Raw genomic sequence first — 24,268 nt, 5'->3', positions numbered from 1 at the left:
GCTGCAAGTCGCTTGGGGTATGTTTCTATCAGTTTTACACATCGAGAGACTGACATTCTTGCCCATTCTTCCTTGCAAAACAGCTCGAGCTCAGTGAGGTTGGATGGAGAGTGTTTGGGAACAGCAGTCTTCAGCTCTTTCCACAGATTCTCGATTGGATTCAGGTCTGGACTTTGACTTGGCCATTCTAACACCTGGATACGTTTATTTTAGAACCAGTCCATTGTAGATTTGGCTTTATGTTTTGGATCATTGTCCTGTTGGAAGATAAATCCCCATCCCAGTCTCAGGTCTTGTGCAGATACCAACAGGTTTTCTTCCAGAATGTTCCTGTATTTGGCTGCATCCATCTTCCCGTCAATTTTAACCATCTTCCCTGTCCCTGCTGAAGAAAAGCAGGCCCAAACCATGATGCTGCCACCACCATGTTTGACAGTGGGGATGGTGTGTTCAGGGTGATGAGCTGTGTTGCTTTTACGCCAAACATATCGTTTTGCATTGTGGCCAAAAAGTTCAATTTTGGTTTCATCTGACCAGAGCACCTTCGTCCACATGTTTGGTGTGTCTCCCAGGTGGCTTGTGGCAAACTTTAAACAAGACTTTTTATGGATATCTTTGAGAAATGGCTTTCTTCTTGCCACTCTTCCATAAAGGCCAGATTTGTGCAGTGTACGACTGATTGTTGTCCTATGGACAGACTCTCCCACCTCAGCTGTAGATCTCTGCAGTTCATCCAGAGTGATCATGGGCCTCTTGGCTGCATCTCTGATCAGTTTTCTACTTGTTTGAGAAGAAAGTTTGGAAGGACGGCCGGGTCTTGGTAGATTTGCAGTGGTCTGATGCTCCTTCCATTTCAATACGATGGCTTGCACAGTGCTCCTTGAGATGTTTAAAGCTTGGGAAATCTTTTTGTATCCAAATCCGGCTTTAAACTTCTCCACAACAGTATCTCGGACCTGCCTGGTCTGTTCCTTGGTTTTCATAATGCTCTCTGCACTTTAAACAGAACCCTGAGACTATCACAGAGCAGGTGCATTTATACGGAGACTTGATTACACACAGGTGGATTCTAGTTATCATCATCGGTCATTTAGGACAACATTGGATCATTCAGAGATCCTCACTGAACTTCTGGAGTGAGTTTGCTGCACTGAAAGTAAAGGGGCCGAATAATATTGCACGCCCCACTTTTCAGTTTTTTATTTGTTAAAAAAGTTTAAATTATCCAATAAATGTTGTTCCACTTCACGATTGTGTCCCACTTGTTGTTGATTCTTGACAAAAAAATTAAATTTCATATCTTTATGTTTGAAGCCTGAAGTGTGGTGAAAGGTTGCAAGATTCAAGGGGGCCGAATACTTTTGCAAGGCACTGTATTTGTTTGATAGAACAATATGTCTCTATGCTGCCATAGCTGATTTAAGCGCATGAAGCCCCCAAACTATTTTTAATTTGTCCGTTTTACGCTGGAAACCCCGGTTTACAGACGTCGTGCAACCGCTTTTGTTTCAACCTAGCCATAAAAAGAAGCTAAGTAATTAATATTTATTATTCAAAATATTTGTCATTTTTAGCTTAGAATCATTAATTGATGTCTAATATTTAGTTTAAAAAAAAACTTTAACTTTAAAAAATATTCACTTCCGTATTTTAACCTTTAAACAAATAATGTCACAATGAAAAATTTAGCGTATGTAAATAAGTCTTGGATATCTACCTCATAACTATCGCTTAATTGTATTTTTGTTGTTGTTGTTACGGTCGCATTTTCCTCGATTATTTTAGATGATGAATAATCGATTTAAACAAAGAAAAAATGGGGAAAAAAAACATTTAAAAGGGTAAATATATGAAAATGAAAATCTCGACCACTCCTTGATGTCTGCGATTTCTGCATCGCGACCTTTGTTATATCACCATGTTTCACCCATAAAATCCCCCCAAAATCCGACTGTGGCCATTCACAGCTGTGTCTTGACACTTGGTGATACATGCTACATGGAGTTTTTGAATCGAAAAGAGGTAAGTACGCGATAATGTCTTGTTAAAATCATGGCGTCTTTAATTACACTCTCTCATGCTCTCGCCTCCAATTAAGGCTTTGCTGTTTTGAAAAAAAAAAAAAAAAAATTAAATGCCTTCCTGTTCAAATTTTTTCTTCCCCCAGAAATTTTAAGCTTTCCAATCATGTATCACACATGCATATAGGACAATTTTGAAATGTGGTCAAATTAGGGGTCTCAGAGTGGAGCTTCAAGTCACCTGAGTGTTTTCCACCAAACACATACATGTTTTTATCGTTGTTGTTTTTTTACTTTATGGGGAAAAAAAGGATAAAATAAAAGTCGTATGTATACGTACATCTCTTTCCAATGCTAAATCTGAATAAATACATTGAACACACAAAAAATAATTAATAAAAATGGGTGGGGTGGGGCTACTTCGCGGTTTTTCACCAATCGCGGCGAGGTCTGGTCCCCATTATATATATATATATATATATATATATATATATATATATATGTATATATATATATATATATATATATATATATATGATCTTTATTCCGGAATCTCACAGTGGGTCCATAGCACACACACACCAACAAAGAAAAAAAAAAAAAGAATACCGTACATACGGAGACATAATAATAAAGTGACTTGAAAAAAAAAAAAAACAGAACAACAAGGAAGCACTGGCAATCAGTGCACAACAAACAGACTTTTGTGCGAATGGCACCACAGGCTCGAACTAAATCTAAAGCTCATTGTAGGGTCTGTTAAATTCATTATAATATTATTTCCAGACTCATTTAGCCGACACATGACCGTTAACCGCGAAAAACGAGGGATCACTGTACCTGTACTTTTTTCATGCTATATTGATTCTTTGTGCCATATGCCTTTACATAAGTATTTTGTATTAATGTTATGACCAAGTTGACAATTGTTGTTCTATAAAACCTTTCGTAATAATATTTTTAAGAATAAAATAAAAACTCATCAAGAATCCATTTTAACAAGCTTAACGCTACTAGCAGCTGATTGGCCGCTGTAATAAACCAATCGCAGTGGCTCCTCTACGGCGTTGCCCCGCCCATTTCTACCGCTTGTCAAACTTTTGCGTGGAATTTTCACGCCGAGATGTTAACTATTGCGTTTACAAGTATTTTAGCGGCTTTGCTAACACTTCTTTTCTATCAAAAAACATGCTATCCCTTTTTTTGGGAGGATTTGAAATATTATTTGAAACTCCGGATCTACAGGAAGTCGTTGCAAGCTCGCATGCGGCGTGGGATCGTCACATATCTGGACTGTTTTCTCCTCCAGGCGAGTCAGAACCCGAACAAGCCCTTTATTATCTTCGAAAATCAAAAGCTGACGTACCGGGACGTGGACAGGAGAAGCAACCAGTTTGCGAACGCATTCAGGGAGAAGAAGTCTTTGAAAGAAGAAAACATTGTTGCTCTGTTGATGTGCAACGAACCGGATTTTATTTGTGTGTGGCTGGCTCTGTGTAAACTAGGATGTCAAGTCGCGTTTCTTAACACCAACATTAAAGCTAAAGCTCTGCTTCATTGCATTCAGAGCTGTGGAGCCAAGATGCTTGTTGTGGGCTCAGGTATTTATTGTACATTTACTCTCATCATAAGCTCCACTTTTTTTGCCCTCATGTGAACTTAAAATACTTCGTTATTGGGTCTGTTCATGCAGGTTTGGATTGTTTGTTGGAGGGGATGCTACCTGAGCTACAGAAAGACAACATATCTGTCTGGACAGTGCATCCCTCATCACTTCCAAAGGGTGTCATCACGTCACTCGAAAAGGTGCAAAACATGTCGACAGAAAACCAATGTGGGCCACTTAAAACTGACATCATGTCCAATTTCCTCTTCATATTTACATCAGGAACCACAGGTATTACATATTCCTTCACAAAAATGTTTCATGTTTTAGTGGATAAATCACAAGCGCAAGCAAGTATCTGAATCTTTTGGAAATGCTCACATTTATGCATAAAATCACCATCGAATGTGATCTGAGCTTTGTCAAAATCACACAGATGTAAAAACAGTGTCTGCTTTAACTAAAACCAAATTAAACATTTATAGCTTTTCATATTTTAACGAGGATAGCATGCAAACAATGACAGAAGGGGGAAAAAACAAGTGAGTGAACCATCTGCCGAAGGAGACTTTGAGAGCAATTGAAACTAGGGTTGTTCCAATCATCATCGTTTTTTTTGCTCCCGATCCGTTTTAGTTTGAGTATCTGCCGATCCCGATATTTCCTGATCCGATTGCTTTTTTTTTTGTGCTCCCGATTCAATTCCATTCCATCATTCCCGATAATTCTTCCCGATCATATACATTTTGGCAATGCATTAAGAAAAAAACGAATAAAACTCGGACGAATATATACATTCAACATACAGTACATAAGTACTGTATTTGTTTATTATGACAATAAATCCTCAAGATGGCATTTACATTATTAACATTCTTTCTGTGAGAGGGATCCACGGATAGAAAGACTTGTAATTCTTAAAGGATAAATGTGACTTTGTATATTGCGACCAAATATTGCCATCTAGTGTATTTGTTGAGCTTTCAGTAAATGATACTGTAGCCATTTAACTGTTCTGCCCAAATGCATGATGGGAAGTGCACCCATGACTGTGCGTAGTGGTACCAATTGATATATCTTCTCTGCGTTGAGAAATAACATACGGTGTAAGGAAAAATATCAACTACTACCATTCTACCCCACATTGCTTTCCCACGATATTACTAATTGTTGAGAAAGGGATTTTAAGGCTTTAGCCAATCTCCAAAGACTGCCAAAATTCACTTTACTTACTTTATGCTGCCATTTAGCTGTATATATAGGTAAATCGGAGCGATTATAGATTGAACACGACAATGCGTGAGTGGGTTGTGCAGCGCATGCGTTAATTGCGTTAAATATTTTAACGTAATTAATTTTTTTTAAATTACCGTCGTTAACGCGATAAATTTGATAGCCCCACTTTAAGCTAAAACTAAAGACTCTGGATGAGTGTTAGACATTTTGTCTGTAACGTTAAATACAATTAGAAAACGATTTAATTTAAAATATATATATATATATAAAAAAAGGCATGTCCGATATTATTTTGCCAATTCCGATACTTTGAAAATGACGTGATCGGCATCCCGATCGATCGTGACGTCTTTAATTGAAACCAATTTTTACCAAATAATTTAAGTCAGGTGTTTGCCCAGTCACTGATGAGTGGTTTAAAGCTCCCCTGCCCACTATAAAACACACACCTGGTAAGAATTTTCTTGATAAGCATTGTCTGATGTGCATCATGGCTTGGTCAAAAGAGCTGTCTGAAGACCTGCAATCAAGGATTGTTGATTTGTATAAAGCTGGGAAAGGATACAAAACCATCTGTATAAATCTGGATGTTCATCAATCGACAGTCAGAGAAGTTGTCTACAAATGGAGAGAGTTTGGCACTGTTATTTCTCTCCCAAGAAGTTCCGTCCACCTAAGATGACGCCAAGACTTCAGCGCAGAATACTCAGAGAGGTAAAAAAGAATAGTGTCTGCTAAAGACTTACAGAAATCACTGGCACAGTCCAATATCCCTGTGCACACATCAGCTATATGCAAAAGTATGGCCAAGAATGGTGTTCATGGGAGGACTCCATGAAGGAAGCCACTGCTGTCTAAAAGACAACTTTGTTGGCCGTTTAATGTTTGCAAAAAGGCACTTGGACACTCCACAGATGTTTTGGCAACATATTTTGTGGACTGCTAAAACCAAAGTTGAATTGTTTGGGAGTAACACTCACCGTCATGTGTCAAAGAAAAATGGAACAGTTCTTTAACAACAGCACTTCAACCCCACCGTGAAGCATGGTGGAGGGAGCATCATGATTTGGCACTGCTTTGCTCACTCAGGGCCTGGACAACTTGCAATCACTAATGGAAGAATGAATTTATTAGTTTATCAGGATGTTTTGCAAGAAAACCTGAGGCCGTCTGTCAGAGAGTTTAAGCTAAAAAGAGAATGGATTCTTTAAAGTATTGTTATTTAAATGAAACGAGAGTACTACAGTTTAAATTCATGAAAATTGATTGAGTTCTTCACTTAATGCAAATGTGATGGAAAAGGAAAACTTTTTATTTTATTTATATTTATCATACTATATATATAAATATATATATATATATATATATTAGGGTTGTCAAACGATTAAAATTTGTAATCGAGTTAATTTCAGCTTAAAAATTAATTAATCGTAATTAATCGCAATTAATCGCAATTCAAACCATCTATAAAATATGCCATATTTTTCTGTAAATTATTGTTGGAATGGAAAGATAAGACACAAGATGGATATATACATTCAACATACGGTACATAGGGACTGTATTTGTTTATTATAACAACAAATCAACAAGATGGCATTAACATTATTAACATTCTGTTAAAGCGATCCATGGATAGAAAGACTTGTAGTTCTTAAAAGATAAATGTTAGTACAAGTTATAGAAATTCTATATTAAAACCCCTCTTAATGTTTTCATTTTAACAAAATTTGTAAAAATTTCAATCAAAAAATAAACTAGTAGCCCGCCATTGTTGATGTCAATAATCACTTACGCAATGCTCATGGGTGCTGAAGCCTATAAAATCAGTCGCACCCAAGCGCCAGCAGAGGGCGGCAAAACTCCGAAAAAAAACAACAAGTACACCTTTCAGTATGCTGTCATTTTAATCTGTTTGAGCGGGGCATTTGTGCGTTGATTGGGTCAAATATTTTAACGGGATTAATTTAAAAAATTAATTACCGCTCGTTAACGCGATAATTTTGACAGCCCTAATATATATATATAATATGTATGTATACAGTACTGTGCAAAAGTTTTAGGCAGGCCACCTGCCTAAAACTTTTGCACAGTACTGTATATTTTGTATTATATTATGTATATACAGGATATACTGTATGTATATATTTTCCACAAGTGGAAGCTTCCATGATCCTAATAAATTTAATAATTAGAAAAATACGTGTCCTGCCTAAAACTTTTGCACAGTACTGTATATATATATATATATATATATATATATATATATATATATATATATATATATATATATATATATGTAGGACTGTCAAATGATTACAATTTTTAATCGAGTTAATTTCAGCTTAAAAATTAATTAATCGTAATTAATCACAATTCAAACCATCTATAAAATATGCCATATTTTTCTGTAAATTATTATTGGAATGGAAAGATAAGACACAAGATGGATATATACATTCAACATACGGTACATTGGGATTGTATTTGTTTATTATAACAATAAATCAACAAGATAGCATTAACATTATTAACATTCTGTTAAAGCGATCCATGGATAGAAAGACTTGTAGTTTTTAAAAGATAAATGTTAGTACAAGTTATAGAAATTCTATATTAAAACCCCTCTTAATGTTTTCATTTTAATACAATATGTAAAAATTTCAATCAAAAAATAAACTAGTAACGCGCCATTGTTGATGTCAATAATTACTTACACAATGCTCATGGGTGCAGAAGCCCTGTTAAATCAGTCGCACCCAAGCGCCAGCAGAGGGCGGCAAAACTCCATAAAACACAATTAAAATGTGGGCATTTCACTGTACTGTCATTTAAATCTGTCCGCGATAATTTTGACAGCCCTAATATATATATATACATAATATTTATTTTATTGGAAATCTTTATTAAGTGGAGACGGAAGCTGACCCAAAATATGGTGTGAATACTTTTGCAAGTCAGATCTCATCGTAGACTGGAAGCAATTCAAAAATGTCATCAGGCATTATTCCAATGAACATGTTCATGCCACCATTAATTTGTCACCCTCTATTGGGCAGGTTTTCCAAAGGCTGCACGTGTAGGTCATTTGAAGGCCATTATGAGTATGGCATTCCTTCACATGTGTGGCGCTACATCTGATGACGTCATCTACATCACCCTTCCTCTCTACCATATGTCTGCTTCCCTGTTAGGCATTGGCGGATGCATCCAGCTTGGTAAGCACAACCGAGGACCAGGAAGCAAAGGAGAACACTCGCACTCTAGAATTTCTCATTGCATGCCTGTACATGCATAGTATGCTTCTGTTGTTGTCATGTGCAAGAAAAATTACATTAGAAGTTGAATTTGGGCCTGTGTGGCGTTTGCAGAACTGGGTAGAGCAGCCCAAAAATTTTACCCAAAAAAAGAGTAGCGGTACTTCAAAAATAGTTCTGCTCAGGTAAAAGTAGTCATCCAAAAAATTTAATCAAGTGCAAGTAAAATTTTATTCAGTGAAAAGACTACTCAAGTAATGAGTTACATTGGGGGTAACTGCTTAAAATTAGGGTTGTTCCGATCATGTTTTTTTTTTTTTTTGCTCCCGATTCAATTCCAATCATTCCCGATAATTTTTCCCAATCATATACATTTTGGCAATGCATTAAGAAAAAAATGAATAAAATTCGGACGAATATATACATTCAACATACAGTATGTAAGTACTGTATTTGTTTATTATGACAATAAATCCTCAAGATGGCATTTATATTATTAACATTCTTTCTGTGAGAGGGATCCACGGATAGAAAGACTTGTAATTCTTAAAGGATAAATGTGACTTTGTATATTGTGACAAAATATTGCCAACTAGTGTATTTGTTGAGCTTTCAGTAAATGATACTGTAGCCATTTAAGGGTTCTGCCCAAATGCATGATGGGAAGTGCAACCATGACTGTGCATAGTGGTACCAATTGATATATCTTCTCTGTGTTGAGAAATAACATAGGGTGTTAAGAAAAAGATCAATTGCTACCTTTCTTATCCACACTGCTTCCCATGATATTTCTGATTGTAGGGAAAGGGATTGAAAGGCTTTAGCCAATTAAAGGCTCCAAAGTATGCCAAAATTCATTCTACTCATTTTACGCTGCCTTTTAGCTCGATTTATAGAGGTAAAACGTCGCCGTTACAGACAGAACGGCACAATGTGTGAGTGGGTCGTGCAGCGCATGCGTTAATTGCGTGATAAAATTTTTTTAAAAAAATTAATTACTGCCGTGAAAGGGATAAATTTGATAACCCTACCTTAAGCCTAAACTAAAGACTCTGGATGAGTGTAATATATTATGTCTGTCACGTTAAATACAATTAGAAAACGATTTAATTAAAAAAAAAAAAAATTTAAAAAGGCATGTCCGATATTTTTTTGCCGATTACGATACTTTGAAAATGACGTGATCGGACCCGATCGACCGGGATGCCGATCAATCGGGACATCTCTACTTAAAATGTCAGATTTTTTTTCTCAGCACAACGTCATCTATATGAACTATTATTTTACTGTACCTATTACATGGACAATGTTAGCCCCCCTAAAGACACAAAAGTCATCAAGTTTTGAGTAGAAAAATCTACAGAAATGAAACATCACCTGTCCAAAGAGCATGAGTGCCCTCTAGTGGAGAAAACATTTCCTACCCTCAAATTAAAATGATTGTATCTCCTGTTTTCCATGGTCTATCGGTGCCAAATAAAAACTGGGAGGGAGTTTAAAATCTGCGCTTTCGAGTCACGTTGGCAGAAATGCTCGATAAATAGTTTTTTTCTTACGTCGCTTAAAAGATGCCACGTGATTGAAAAGGCAGGCGTGATCATAGGACCGTTGACTGCAGGCTTGTCTGTGGTCGTGTGACTGTATTGTTACTAGAGGTGTGACAATATATCGAAATTGTGATATATCATGATATTTTGTTTCCTAAAAGGTTATCAATATTTAATAATAATAATGATAAATAAATGGGACTCTAAGTAGAAAAAAAAAGAATTGGCTAACTTGCACAACAAAAGTCTGCTAGCTTAAATGCTATAAAATGCTAACTTTTTAACTCAACAAATCATTCAAACACATATTCCCACAAAAAACAGCTAAATATACCTGTAAACTAAAGTACGAATGCATAAAAAACATATTAGCTTATGCTGGTCCTAATAGGGAGCTGGATTCAGCCACGTTAAATGAATTATGAATTATATTCACTTTGCCACTAGAGGGCAGTGTATCAACCCAAATTAATAAAACTAAATATAAACACTTTTAAAACAAAGCATTACAACGTCACTCTAATTGACCGAATATTCAAAGCAGCAAAATTTGATTTGAATTTTTTTTTTCTAATCGAATTACTCAAGTTAATCGATTAATCATTGCAGCGCTAAATGGACTGAACATCTACTAGTGATAAGCTCATGCCAATTCACAGAAGAATGATGAAAAGAACTTGTTTTTCTGTTTATAAGTTGCAGAATGTTGTTGAATGATTTCCTGACCCATGTATCGCCATATCGTCAAATAATCGGTACTGTGAGCCGCTGTATCGGACTTCCACCAAATATACTCTAGTAAAACTAAAAATTATGGTGTCGTAAAACTACTCTTTGAAGTACGTTTTTCTCAAAAAAGTTACTCAAGTAAATGTAACGGAGTATACAGTGGGGCAAATAAGTATTTAGTCAACCACTAATCGTGGAAGTTCTCCCACTTGAAAATATTAGAGAGGCCTGTAACTGTCAACATGGGTAAACCTCAGCCATGAGAGACAGAATGTGGAAAAAAACCCCAGAAAATCACATTGTTTGATTTTTAAAGAATTTATTTGCAAATCCTGGTGGGAAATAAGTATTTGTTCAATACCAAAAGTTCATCTCAATACTTTGTTATGTACCCTTTGTTGGCAATAACGGAGGCCAAACGTTTTCAGTAACTCTTCACAAGCTTTTGCCAGTATCTTGGCCCATTCCTCCATGCAGATCTCCTCTAGAGCAGTGATGTTTTGGGGCTGTCGTTGGGCAACACGGACTTTCAACTCCCTCTACAGATTTTCTATGGGGTTGAGCTCTGTCTGGAGACTGGCTAGGTCACTCCAGGACCTTGAAATCCTTCTTACGAAGCCACTGCTTTGTTGCCTTGGCTGTGTGTTTGGGATCATTGTCATGCTGAAAGACCAAGCCTCGTCTCATCTTCAATGCCCCTGCTGATGAAGGGAGATATTCACTCAGAACCTCTCCATACATGGCCCCATTCATTCTTTCCTTTACACAAATCAGTCATCCTGGTCCCTTTGCAGATAAACAGCCCCAAAGCATGATGTTTCCACCCCCATGCTTCACAGTGGGTATGGTGTTCTTCGGATGCAATTCAGTATTCTTTCTCCTCCAAACACAAGAACCTGTGTTTCTACCAAAAAGTTCTCTTTTGGTTTCATCTGACCATAACACATTCTCCCAGTCCTCTTCTGGATCATCCAAATGCTCTCTAGCGAATCGCAAACGGACCTGGACGTGTACTTTCTTCAGCAGGGGGACACGTCTGGCAGTGCAGGATTTGAGTCCCTGACGGTGCATTGTGTTACTGATAGTAGCCTTTGTTACTGTGGTCCCAGCTCTCTGTAAGTCATTCACTAGGTCCCCCCGTGTGGTTCTGGGATTTTTGCTCACCGTTCTTGTTATCATTTTGACGCCACGGGGTGAGATCTTGCATGGAGCCCCAGATCGAGGGGATTATCAGTGGTCTTGTATGTCTTCCATTTTCTAATAATTGCTCCCATAGTTGATTTCCTTAGACCAAACGTTTTACCAATTGGAGATTCAGTCTTCCCAGCCTGGTGCAGGTCTTCAATTTTGTCTCTGATGTCCTTCGACAGCTCTTTGGTCTTGGCCATAGTGGAGTTTGGAGTGTGACTGACTGAGGTCGTGGGCAGGTGTCTTTTATACCGATAATGAGTTAAAACAGGTGCCATTAATGCAGGTAATGAGTCGTTAGACCTCGTTAGAAGAAGTTAAACCTCTTTGACAGCCAGAAATCTTGCTTGTTTGTAGGTGACCAAATACTTATTTTCCACTCTAATTTGGAAATAAATTCTTTAAAAATCAAACAATGTGATTTTCTGGGTTTCTTTTCCACATTCTGTCTCTTATGGTTGAGGTTTACCCATGTTGACAATTACAGGCCTCTCTAATCTTTTCAAGTAGGAGAACTTGCACAATTGGTGGTTGACTAAATACTTATTTGCCCCACTGTACGTAATGTGCTACTACCCACTTTGTGTTTTTCCTGTGCTTGTGCGGGTTTTCTCTGGGATTGTCCCATATTTGGATTTACTCCAGTTCATCCACGACCCAAATGAGCACAAGCAGTAGAAAAAATGCATGGATCGATGTCTGATGTATTGAATGCGCAATCATATGAGCTACAGTACTAATAGTTTCTTGGACAAGACTGATGCTGTTTGTCTGCATCCTGTTTTCTTCATTTGGATCAAGGTGCAACGTGTGCCTTAAAGAAGAAGTTTTCAGCCAGTCAATTTTGGAAGGACTGCGTGAAATACAATGTGACAGTGGTGCAATACATAGGAGAGCTTTGTCGATATTTGGTCAACCGTCCTATGGTAAGATGACATTTTAAAAACACTTCACCCTCATTTTTCAAATTTCCTCATGATGTTTTACAGTATGTTCAGTAACATGTTATTTGTAGCTGTGAAGATTATTTCAGCTATCAGCAACTTATTCAGATAAAAAAATATATATACCCTAATTTTCGCACTATAAGGCGCACCTGACTATAAGCCGCAGCCCACCAAATTTGGCACGAAAACGGCATTTGTTCATAGATAAGCCGCACTGGACTATAAGCCGCAGCTGTCGTCACTGTATCATGGGATATTTACACCAAAAGATATTAACCGGTACAACCTTATTTGACAGCGGCATCATACGACTGTCATAAGATCAAATGAACCATCATTAAACTTTGAACTAATTAGTGCAAAGCTTTATTGCTTCAAGATGCTTCATTTGGCCATCACTGCTCCCTTGGGGGAGACGGTCAACCTCTGCTGCCACCTGCTGTTGACTGTTGTCATCCAACATGCCTCTTAGCATGCATTGCAGCACTACAGATGTAAATAACAATCAAAAATCCTGTTCTGTGCTAAATATTTATTCAGTTACTGTTCCAATTGTTTCATCAATTGCTAGTTATGGTATTTGCTAACACTTTATTTGACAGTGGTGCCATAAGACTGTCATTACACAACCACAATTATGACATGTCTCTGTCCTGAGCATTCATGAATGCTTATAACAGATGTCATTAAGTGTTATCCGGCAAATGATCACACTTTTGAATGGATGCAAAAGATCCAAGATGGACAAAAATTGAGTTAGTGACATAATTTGCCAAATGACACTTAATGACATAAGCATTCAGTAATGTCCATGATAATGTCATGTCATAATTTTGATGATCTTATGACAGTCTTATGACAGAGCTGTCAAATAAAGTGTTACCTAAAAAAATCAAATAATAAGCCGCACTGGACTACAAGCCACAGGTATCAAAATGAAGGAAAAAAGTAGCAGCTTATAGTCCGAAAATTACGGTATTTTTTAGACTGAATGAATAACATTTTGGTGAAAGACGTCGGTCAGGCATATTCTCTTAAACGTTTGATATGCTGTAATTTGTTCAATATTTCCCTCTAATTGTAATAATGCGCTCTATGCAGGTTCCAGAAGAGAATAGTCACAGTGTTTGGCTTGCAGCTGGAAGCGGCCTTCGGTCCGATGTGTGGAAGGCATTCACCAAGCGTTTTAGTACAGTCAAGGTCCGAGAAGGGTATGGTTTAACTGAGGCCAGCATCGGCTTCCTTAACTACACAGATGAGGTTGGACCCATTGGCAGAGCAAGCTATTTCAACAAGGTCAGGACAAAAAAAAAACATTCTCTGACTCTTTATGTTTCTCATATTCAATGTCATGAAGGAAGACCCTCAAGAAAAGCTTCCATCAGTAAACATATCTGCTCCTGCAGCTTTCGACACCATTTAAACTCCTGAGATATGACCCACAAACATATGAAGCTTACCGAACACTGTCCGGAAGATGTGAACAAGCACAGATGGGTAAATCCGAAATCTGTGCACCTCTGTGACATTAATGCTCAAATTGATTTTGTTAAGAACACATCACCCTTGAGTGCTTTCATTGAACAGGTGAAGCTGGTATCCTGGTCGCTCCTATTACAGCGATGAATCCGTTCTTGGGATATGCTGGAAATAAGATTCAGTCTGAAAAGAAGTTGATCAAGGATGTGTTTATCAAAGGTGATGTCTATTTCAACACTGGAGACCTCCTGCTTCAAGACCAAAGAGAATTTCTTTACTTCCGTGACCGCATTGGAGATACTTTCAGGTAAAGGTCAACATTGAGGACTTTTCTATCGAACCATGCATTCATTTTCTATCTTAAAATTAACAGGAGTTGTAGCTGGGCTGGAGAGGCAGAACACACTTTAGAATGGTGTATATATCCGCCCTTTAATGGTATCCTTTTGAGAGGGGAACTCATTCATTCATTCATTCATTTTTCTTACTGCTATATATATATGGCGGAAAAAACTTGACTTGAAGTTCCGCTCTGAGACCCCCAATTTGGCCAATTTGGCCAACTTTCAAAATTGTCCTATATGCATGTGTGATACATAATTGGAAAGCTTAAAATCTCAATTTTCTGGGGGAAGAAAATTTTGAACATGAGGGCATTAAAAAAAAAAAAAAAAATTTAAACAGCAAAACCCTATCTGGAGGTGAGCGCACGCGAGAGCAGAATTACAGACGCCATGACTTTAACGAGATATTATTGCGTTGTTTCGATCCAAAAACTCCATGTGGCATGTATCACTGAGTGTCAAGACACAGCTGTGAATGGCTACAGCTGGATTTTTTGAGGATTTTATGGGTGAAACATGGTAATATAACAAGGGTCGCGATGCAGAAATCGCAGACATCAAGGAGTGGTTGAGATTTTCTTTTTCATATATTTACCCTTTTAAACGTTTTTTTTTCAACTTTTCTTTGTTTGGATCGATTATTTATCATCTAACATATCAGAGAAAATGCGACAGTAACAAAAAAATACAATCAAGCAATAGTTATGAGGTAGATATCCGTGACTTTTTTACAGACACCAATTTTTTCATTGTGAAGTAATTTCTTAAAAGTTTAAAATATGCTAGTGAATGAATTTTTAAAGTCGTTTTTTTTTTCCTTTTTTTTTTTGAACAAAATTGTAGACATCAATTAATGATTCTAAGCTAAAAATGACAAACATTGTGAATAATAAATATAATTAATTACCTTCGTTTTATGGCTGGGTTGAAACAGAAGTGGTTGCGCGACGTCTATAAACAGGGGTTTCCAGGGTAAAAGGACAAATTAAAAATAGTTCGGGGGCTTAATGCGCCATGAATCTGCTATGGCAGCATATAGACATTTTGTTCTATGAAACACAACAGTTGTTTTGGTTTAAAATACAGCAGTTTCTTTTAAAGAGGGGAGCAAGAGCAGAAACTGCTTTTTCAGTCTTGGCTGTGTTTTCCGCCATATATATATATATATATATATATATATCTTCAGTTCATCGAGCATTAATGTTAATGGTAGTTTGTATTTATCCAGGAATAGGCTTCAGTTCACTTGTAATTCAAAAGTTACACTGCTGGCCAAAAGTATTGGCACCCAATTCTTCGGAATAATGATCAATTTCTCACAGAAAATGATTGCAATTACAAATGCTTTGGTAGTTATAACTTCATTTATTTTGCTTGCAATGAAAAAACACAAAAGAGAAAATTTTTTTTTTAATCATTATCATTTTACACAAAACTCCCAAAATGGGCCGGACAAAGGTATTGCCACCCTCAGCCCAATACTTGGTAGCACAACCTTTAGACAAAATAAGTATGAACAACCACTTCCAATATCCATCAATGAGTGTCTTACACAGAGGCGTTGTGTCCCATTTGGCAAACCAGGCAATTGCTTAGGGCCCCCAGAGGGCCAACAGATTTAGCACACGCAGCTTTACTGCTTGTGTCTGAGTTACCTGAAGGGGCCCCTTCACTCGCTGTACACTACCCCCCCCTTATGTGACTCAGAGTGAGAGTGAGCGGCGATTTGGCTTTTTTAAATTGGCGTATATCCAAAATGAAGAGAAGTTATCCTTCTGGAAGCGACAAAAGAAGGGAAAAAAAGCAGAAGAGGAGAAAAGGAAGCAAGACAGTGGTGAGTGTGCTATGTTACTGTAGTTTTATGTCTTAATGTAGTAGAAGCCGGGCACTTTGAGTGTCCTAAAAAGCGCTCCATTAGACTGAGGCGTTACCATACTTTTATTTAATATGCTATTGCTCCAAGTCCAGCTGTCCCCCTTACTTGCACACGCTCGAAGGGCCCCATGTTGCTTGTTGCCTGGGGCCCCCGGGGATCCTTGACACGCCTCTGGTCTTACAATGCCCTGCTGGAATGCTCTGCTGGAATTTTTCATCTTTGGAGATGGACTTGCAGCCTTGAGTTTGCCCATGCTTCCTCAAAATTTTGCTTCTCAAGTCCTCAGACAGTTCTTTGGTCTTCTTTCTTTTCTCCATGCTCAATGTGGTACACACAAGGACACAGGACAGAGGTTGAGTCAACTTTAATCCATTTTAACTGGCTGCAAGAGTGATTTAGTTATTGCCACCACCTGTTATGTGCCACAGGTAAGTAACAGGTGCTGTTAATTGAACAAATTAGAGAAGCATCACATGAGCTTTCAAAGGGTGCCAATACTTTTGTCTGGCCCATTTTTTGAGTTTTTTTGTATAATGCTAATGATTTAAAAAAAAAATCATTTTCGTTTGTGTTTTTTCATTGCAAGCAAAATAAACAAAGATATTACAACCAAAGCATTTGTAATTGCAATCATTTTCAGGGAGAAATTGAGCATTATCTGACAGAATTGCAGGGGTGCCAAAACTTTTGGCCAGCACTGTATGTGTATTGATATTTTGTTTTCCAGAAATGTTTATCACTAATTAATTAATTGTGTTGATTGGGTCCACCAGTGTGTGAGGAAATTGGATTAATAAGAGTGTTAATAATCATGAAAATAAAATACATTTGTTGATTATACAGGTGGAAAGGAGAAAACGTATCCACCATGGAAGTTTCAGAGGTTTTATGTCTTCTCGATTTTATTCAAGAGGCCAATGTTTATGGAGTCAGTGTACCAGGTACTGTAACATTGTTGTTCTGTAATACATGCTGAACGTTAAATTCAGATCATTCCAAAATGAGTTTCTTTTCCATATATTTGAATCTTGCAACCTTTCGCCACATTTCAGGCTTCAAACATAAAGATATGAAATTTAATTTTTTTGTCAAGAATCAACAACAAGTGGGACACAATCGTGAAGTGGAACAACATTTATTGGATAATTAAAACTTTTTTAACAAATAAAAAACTGAAAAGTGGGGCGTGCAATATTATTCGGCCCCTTTACTTTCAGTGCAGCAAACTCACTCCAGAAGTTCAGTGAGGATCTCTGAGTTATCCAGTGTTGTCCTAAATGACCGATGATGATAATTAGAATCCACCTGTGTGTAATCAAGTCTCCGTATAAATGCACCTGCTCTGTGATAGTCTCAGGATTCTGTTTAAAGTGCAGAGAGCATTATGAAAACCAAGGAACACACCAGGCAGGTCCGAGATACTGTTGTGGAGAAGTTTAAAGCCGGATTTGGATACAAAAAGATTTCCCAAGCTTTAAACATCTCAAGGAGCACTGTGCAAGCCATCGTATTGAAATGGAAGGCGCATCAGACCACTGCAAATCTACCAAGACCCGGCCGTCCTTCCAAACTTTCTTCTCAAACAAGTAGAAAACTGATCAGAGATGCAGCCAAGAGGCCCATGATCACTCTGGATGAACTGCAGAGATCTACACCTGAGGTGGGAGAGTCTGTCCATAGGACAACAATCAGTCGTACACTGCACAAATCTGGCCTTTATGGAAGAGTTGCAAGAAGAAAGCAATTTCTCAAAGATATCCATACGTTTAAAGTTTGCCACAAGCCACCTGGGAGACACACCAAACATGTGGAAGAAGGTGCTCTGGTCAGATGAAACCAAAATTGAACTTTTTGGCCACAATGCAAAACGATATGTTTGGCGTAAAAGCAACACAGCTCATCACCCTGAACACGCCATCCCCACTGTCAAACATGGTGGTGGCAGCATCATGGTTTGGGCCTGCTTTTCTTCAGCAGGGACAGGGAAGATGGTTAAAATTGACGGGAAGATGGATGCAGCCAAATACAGGAACATTCTGGAAGAAAACCTGTTGGTATCTGCACAAGACCTGAGACTGGGACGGAGATTTATCTTCCAGCAGGACAATGATCCAAAACATAAAGCCAAATCTACAATGGAATGGTTCAAAAATAAACGTATCCAGGTGTTAGAATGGCCAAGTCAAAGTCCAGACCTGAATCCAATCGAGAATCTGTGGAAAGAGCTGAAGACTGCTGTTCACAAACACTCTCCATCCAACCTCACTGAGCTCGAGCTGTTTTGCAAGGAAGAATGGGCAAGAATGTCAGTCTCTCAATGTGCAAAACTGATAGAAACATACCCCAAGCGACTTGCAGCTGTAATTGGAGCAAAAGGTGGCGCTACAAAGTATTAACGCAAGGGGGCCGAATAATATTGCACGCCCCACTTTTCAGTTTATTTGTTAAAAAAGTTTAAATTATCCAATAAATGTTGTTCCACTTCACGATTGCGTCCCACCTGTTGTTGATTCTTGACAAAAAATTAAAATTTTATATCTTTATGTTTGAAGCCTGAAATGTGGCGAAAGGTTGCAAGGTTCAAGGGGGCCGAATACTTTTGCAAGGCACTGTAAATATAATATCAATAACCCAGTATTATCTCACTCCCTTCGGATACTATCTCAATTTAGGAAAAAAAATGGTGTAGTTGGTACTTGCCTTTTTAGCCCAGTGGCGTCGAATCATTTTTTTGGTACCCTCAACAGTCGATAAAGCCTTTCATTTGTGGTCCAGCCTGGGTGTTACACGTTTAAATGACCTTTTTGTGGATGATATTTTTTCCTCTTTCGTACAGCTAGTCCAAAGATGTAATATTCCTAACTCTCATCATTTTCGATATCTGCAACTTAGAAGCTTTGTTAAGAGTATCATACCGCTTTTCCCAAATAAACCTCCTACAACAGTTTTAGATGATGTTATGTCTTTAGATCCGACAGAGAAAGGGGGAATTAAGCGCATTTTAAATCTAATTTCTCATATGGTAGCTTCGTCCTTATCAAGAATCAAAGACCAGTGGGCACGGGATCTTCAAACACCAATCGGAGAGGGACTGTGGTCTAAGGTTTTGGGTAGGGTACATAATTCATCTATGTGCGCTCGTCATGCTCTGATTCAATTTAAGGTAGTACATCGGGTACACTATTCTAAGGTAAGATTGTCCAGAATCTTTCCAGAAATCAGCCCTTTGTGTGATAGGTTTAAGCTGGCGGATGCAACACTGATCCATATGTTTTGGTTATGTCCGAGCTTAGAAATATTTTGGAAGGGTATTTTTGAAGCCTTCTCCCTAGTGTTGGGGGTCGGAATCACTCCTGATCCTTTAATATCAATATTTGGAGTTTTACCGGAGAGTCTGTGGCTGCCTACTTGGGGGTGTAAGGCTATTGCTTTTACCACCTTTTTGGCGCGACGTTTGGTTCTTTTGAGGTGGAAGGAGGCTGCCCCACCCACAACGTCGCGTTGGATAAGGGATGTGCTGATGAACCTTATGCCTGAGAAAATCAGATATACAGTTGTGGTCAAAAGTTTACATACACTTGTGAAGAACATAATGTCATGGATCTCTTGAGTTTCCAGTTATTTCTACAACTCTGATTTTTCTCCGATAGAGTGATTGGAACAGATACTTCTTTGTCACAAAAAAACATTCATGAAGTTTGGTTCTTTTATGACTTTATCATGGGTTAACAGAAAAAGTGATAAAATCTGCTGTGTACATGTACTACGTGTAGTACGTGTCCTGCATGTACGTGTACTTGAGTGTACTTCTACCACAAGCATGTGTACTTGTACTGCAGTGGTATGAACCTTTTGGAATTTCTCACATTTCTGCTTCAAATCACCATCAAATCTGATCTTTGTCAAAATCACACAGATGAAAAAAACTGCGTCTGCTTTAACTAAAACCACCCAAACATTTTTAGGTTTTCATATTTTAATGAGGATAGTATGCAAACAATGACAGAAGGGGGAAAAATAAGTAAGTGAACCATCACATTTAATATTTTGTGGGCTGCCTTTGCCAGCAATAACTTCAACCAGACGCTTCCTGTAACTGCAGATCAGTCTGGCACATCGATCAGGACTAATCTTGGCCCATTCTTCACGCCAAAACTGCTGTATTTCAGTCAGATTCCTGGGATGTCTGGCAGGAATCGCTGTCTTTAGGTCATGCCACAGCATCTCAATGGGGTTCAAGTCTGGACTTTGACTTGGACACTCCAGAACTATACTGTACTGTACTATACTGTATTTCGTTCTTTTGAAACCATTCTGAAGTTGGCTTACTTCTGTGTTTTGGAACATTGTCTTGTTGCAGCATCCGTTCTCTTTTTGGCTTCAACTGTCTGACAGACGGCCTCAGGTTTTCCTGCAAAACATCCTGATAAATTTTTAAATTCATTCTTCCATTAATGATTGCAAGTTGTCCAGGCCCTCAGGAAGCAAAACAGCCCCAAATCATGATGCTCCCTCCACCATGCTTCACGGTGAGGATGAGGTGTTGATGTTGGTGAGCTGTTCCATTTTTCCTCCACACGTGACGTTGTGTGTTACTCCCAAACAATTCAACTTTGGTTTCATCAGTCCACAAAATATTTTGCCAAAACTTCTGTGGAGTGTCCAAGTGCCTTTTTGCGAACATTAAATGAGCAACAATGTTTTTTTTAAGACAGCAGTGGCTTCCTCCGTGTAGTCCTTCCATGAACACCATTCTTGGCCATGGTTTTACATATAGTTGATGTGTGCACATAGATATTGGAATGTGCCAGTAATTTCTGTAAGTCTTTACCAGACACTCTTGGGTTCTTTTTTACCTCTGAGTATTCTGCACTGAACTCCTGGCGTCATCTTTGGTGGACAGCCACTTCTTGGGACAGGAGAAACAGTGCCAAACTCTCTCCATTTGTAGACAACTTCTCTGACTGTAGATGAATGAACATCCAGACTTTTAGAGAAACTTAAAACCACTCATCTTTAATTGGGCACACACCTGACTTAAATTGTTTGGTAAAAAATTGTTTCAATTGCTCTTTAAGTCTCATTAGGCAGAGGGTTCACGTAGTTATTTTTGCCCCTTTTGTCATTGTTTGCATGCTATCCTCATTAAAATATGAAAACCTATACATTTTGGGGTGGTTTTAGTTAAAGCAGACATTGTTTTTTCATCTTTGTGATTTTGACAAAAGAGCAGATCACATTTGATGGTAGTTTTATCCAAAAATGTGAGAAATTACAAAAGGTTCAGATACTTTTTCACACCACTGTACAAGCATGTGTAATTGTGTGTACTTGTGCTACAAGTATACCCAACAGCACATCAATAAGTAAAGTAAACCATTCTCCAATTTTGCTCTTTTTTTGTTTTTGTCGCGATATTGTTTACAGGATATGAAGGTCGAATAGGCATGGCTGCTATTGTTTTAAAAGAGGAGCACACATTACATGGCCCCAAACTTTACTGCCACTTGGTTGAAACTCTTCCAGCGTATGCTTGGCCGTGGTTTCTCAGAATTCAGGTACAAGTATGTTCCCTTCCCAACATTAGATGTTGTTTTTACAGATTTTCACTGGTTAAATCTTTGTTTTCAGCCCTCTCTGGATATGACAGAAACTTTCAAGCAACAGAAGGGCAAGTTGGTCCAGGAAGGATTCAACCCAGAGATCACGCAGGACCATATCTATTTCTTAGATATCACGCAGAAAGACTATCTCCTCCTCAATGTATCTTTATACGAGGACATTGTGTGTGGAAAAATCAAACTATAGTATATGAGAGAATGACCTGATAACTAATAATGTCACATTAGGGAATGGTAATTAATCAGATATTAAAAGGTAAGTAGCAATGCATTATATTTGTGATGTGCATGGCACTAAACAAGAGAATATTTATGTTTGTTTAATAATTTAAAAATATCCTAATTCTCTGCATGACAGCAGTTATTGCTCCACAGGTAGAAACTCTAACATGTATGAAATTCAGAAGGTAATACTATGCAATAGCCAACTCATTCCTTTTGACTAACACACACACGTGCACCAACACACCTTTACAGCATAAAATATACACACTGTATATTCTGGTTATAGAAGTGTCATTTTTTTTCCTTATAAAAGGAAATAAATACTTTTCATTTACTGCTCGCCTTGTTTTGAATGTCTGAAGAAATTGACAGTTTAAATCAAAAATAGGGACAGATTAAGGTATTTGAATCACTATGGGCAGGACATTAAGAAGGCCTTTTATCTCACTACTGTTTATGGACAATTAAGAGAAAAATCTTTGGGGTCACAGTATTGACCCTAGGACGGGTTGGCAACCCAAAATGTTGAAAGAGTAATGTTGGACCAAAAAAACATGTATGTCTAGAGCTGCTAAAAATTAAAAGCCTGATATAAGCCTTTTAATTAAGGAACACATGTGTCCATATTATCCTACTATCAAAATGACTAAGTTGGGTCCTACAGAGACTGACGCACCACTTGACTACTCTGTTGTACGATTCTGCCTCAAGTTTAACTTCATTACGATGCTAGAAACTGCAATTTATGGCGAAATTACTATGGGGCTTTGCTGTGGGGAGATACAGATCTTGGCCCTGCCCAGGCTGATTTGGGGACATTTCAGGGACAATATCAGGTCTTGTTGATTTGTGGACATGTCCTGGCCATATCAAGTCATTTGGGGGACATATCCTGATCATATCAGGTCATTTGGGGATATTTGGGGGACATGTCCTGGTCATATCAGGTCATTCGGGGACATTTGGGGGACATGTCCTGGTCATATCAGGTCATTTGCGGGCATTTTGGGGACATGTCCTAGTCATATCAGGTCATTTGAGGACATTTGGGGGACATGTCCAGGTCATTTGGGGACATTTCAGGGACATGTCCTGGTCATATCTGGTCATTTGGAGACATTTTGGGGGATGTGTCTTGGTTATATCAGGTCATTTGGGGACATTTGGGGGACATGTTCTGGTCATATCAGGTTATTTGGGGGGCATTTAGGAGACATGTCCTGGTCATATCAGGTCATTTGGGGGATATGTCCAGGTCATTTGGGGACATTTCAGGGACATGTCCTAGTCATATCAGGTCATTTGAGGACATTTGGGGGAGATGTGCAGGTCATTTGGGGACATTTCAGGGACATGTCCTGGTCATATCTGGTCATTTGGAGACATTTTGGGGAATGTGTCTTGGTTATATCAGGTCATTTGGGGGACATGTTCTGGTCGTATCAGGTCATTTGGAGGGCATTTAGGAGACATGTCCTGGTCATATCAGGTCATTTGAGGAAATTTGGGGGACATGTCCAGGTCATTTGGGGACATTTCAGGGACATGTTCTGGTCATATCAGGTCATTTGTGGACATTTTGGGGAATGTGTCTTGGTTATATCAGGTCATTTGGGGACATTTGGGGGGCATGTTCTGGTCATTTGGGGAAATTTGGGGGACATGTCCTGGTCATATCAGGTCATTTGGGGACATTTGGGGGGCATGTTTTGGTCATGACAGGTCATTTGGGGACTTTTGGGGGACATGTCCTGGTCATTTGGGGACATTTCAGGGACATGTCCTGGTATTATGAGGTCATTTGGGAACATTTTGGGGGACATTCATTCATTCATTCATTTTCCATGCCGCTTTTCCTCACGAGGGTCGCGGAGGTGCTGGAGCCTATCCCAGCTAACTACGGGCAGTAGGCAGGGGACACTCTGAACTGGTTGCCAGCCAATTGCAGCATTTGGGGGACATGTCCTAGTCATATCAGGTCATTTGGGGGACATGTTTTGGTCATATCAGGTCATTTGGGGACTTTTGAGGGACATGTCCCGATCATTTGGGGACATTTCAGGGACAAGTCCTGGTCATATCAGGTCATTTAGAAGAATATTTGTGTCATGTTTGTCCTCTTACAGAAACTGAGTTAAATACATTTACAAAATACATTTCCCTTGCCTTGCCATTATTTTTGCAACGAGTTA

The 24,268-nt window shown here is 38.4% G+C and overlaps 1 protein-coding gene across 1 annotated transcript; it reads left to right on the top strand.

The window, feature by feature from the left end:
• Positions 1–3,105: 3,105 nt before the first annotated feature.
• On the top strand, positions 3,106–23,253 carry LOC130905491 (long-chain fatty acid transport protein 6). Its single transcript, XM_057818966.1, has 10 exons — positions 3,106–3,622; positions 3,715–3,918; positions 7,923–8,081; positions 12,386–12,510; positions 13,633–13,827; positions 13,938–14,028; positions 14,119–14,317; positions 17,074–17,171; positions 21,658–21,788; positions 21,862–23,253. Exons 1-10 carry the CDS (start codon positions 3,145–3,147, stop codon positions 22,036–22,038), a joined length of 1,857 nt encoding a protein of 618 aa, XP_057674949.1. The 5' UTR covers positions 3,106–3,144; the 3' UTR covers positions 22,039–23,253.
• The last annotated feature ends 1,015 nt before the right edge of the window (positions 23,254–24,268 follow it).

This window comes from Corythoichthys intestinalis, chromosome 17 (assembly GCF_030265065.1).
Source record: "Corythoichthys intestinalis isolate RoL2023-P3 chromosome 17, ASM3026506v1, whole genome shotgun sequence".
Classification (NCBI taxonomy): Eukaryota; Metazoa; Chordata; class Actinopteri; order Syngnathiformes; family Syngnathidae; genus Corythoichthys; species Corythoichthys intestinalis.
This window is presented reverse-complemented; position numbering and strand designations above follow the sequence as displayed.

What these genes read in the sequence shown, in the direction of transcription:
- LOC130905491 (XM_057818966.1), top strand. Translation starts at nt 3,145, where the DNA reads ATGTTAACTATTGCGTTTACAAGTATTTTAGCGGCTTTGCTAACACTT. An exon ending in ATTTACATCAGGAACCACAG is followed by an intron (nt 3,919 to 7,922) that starts GTATTACATATT and finishes TCTATTGGGCAG; the next exon opens with GTTTTCCAAAGGCTGCACGT. An exon ending in CGTGGTTTCTCAGAATTCAG is followed by an intron (nt 21,789 to 21,861) that starts GTACAAGTATGT and finishes CTTTGTTTTCAG; the next exon opens with CCCTCTCTGGATATGACAGA.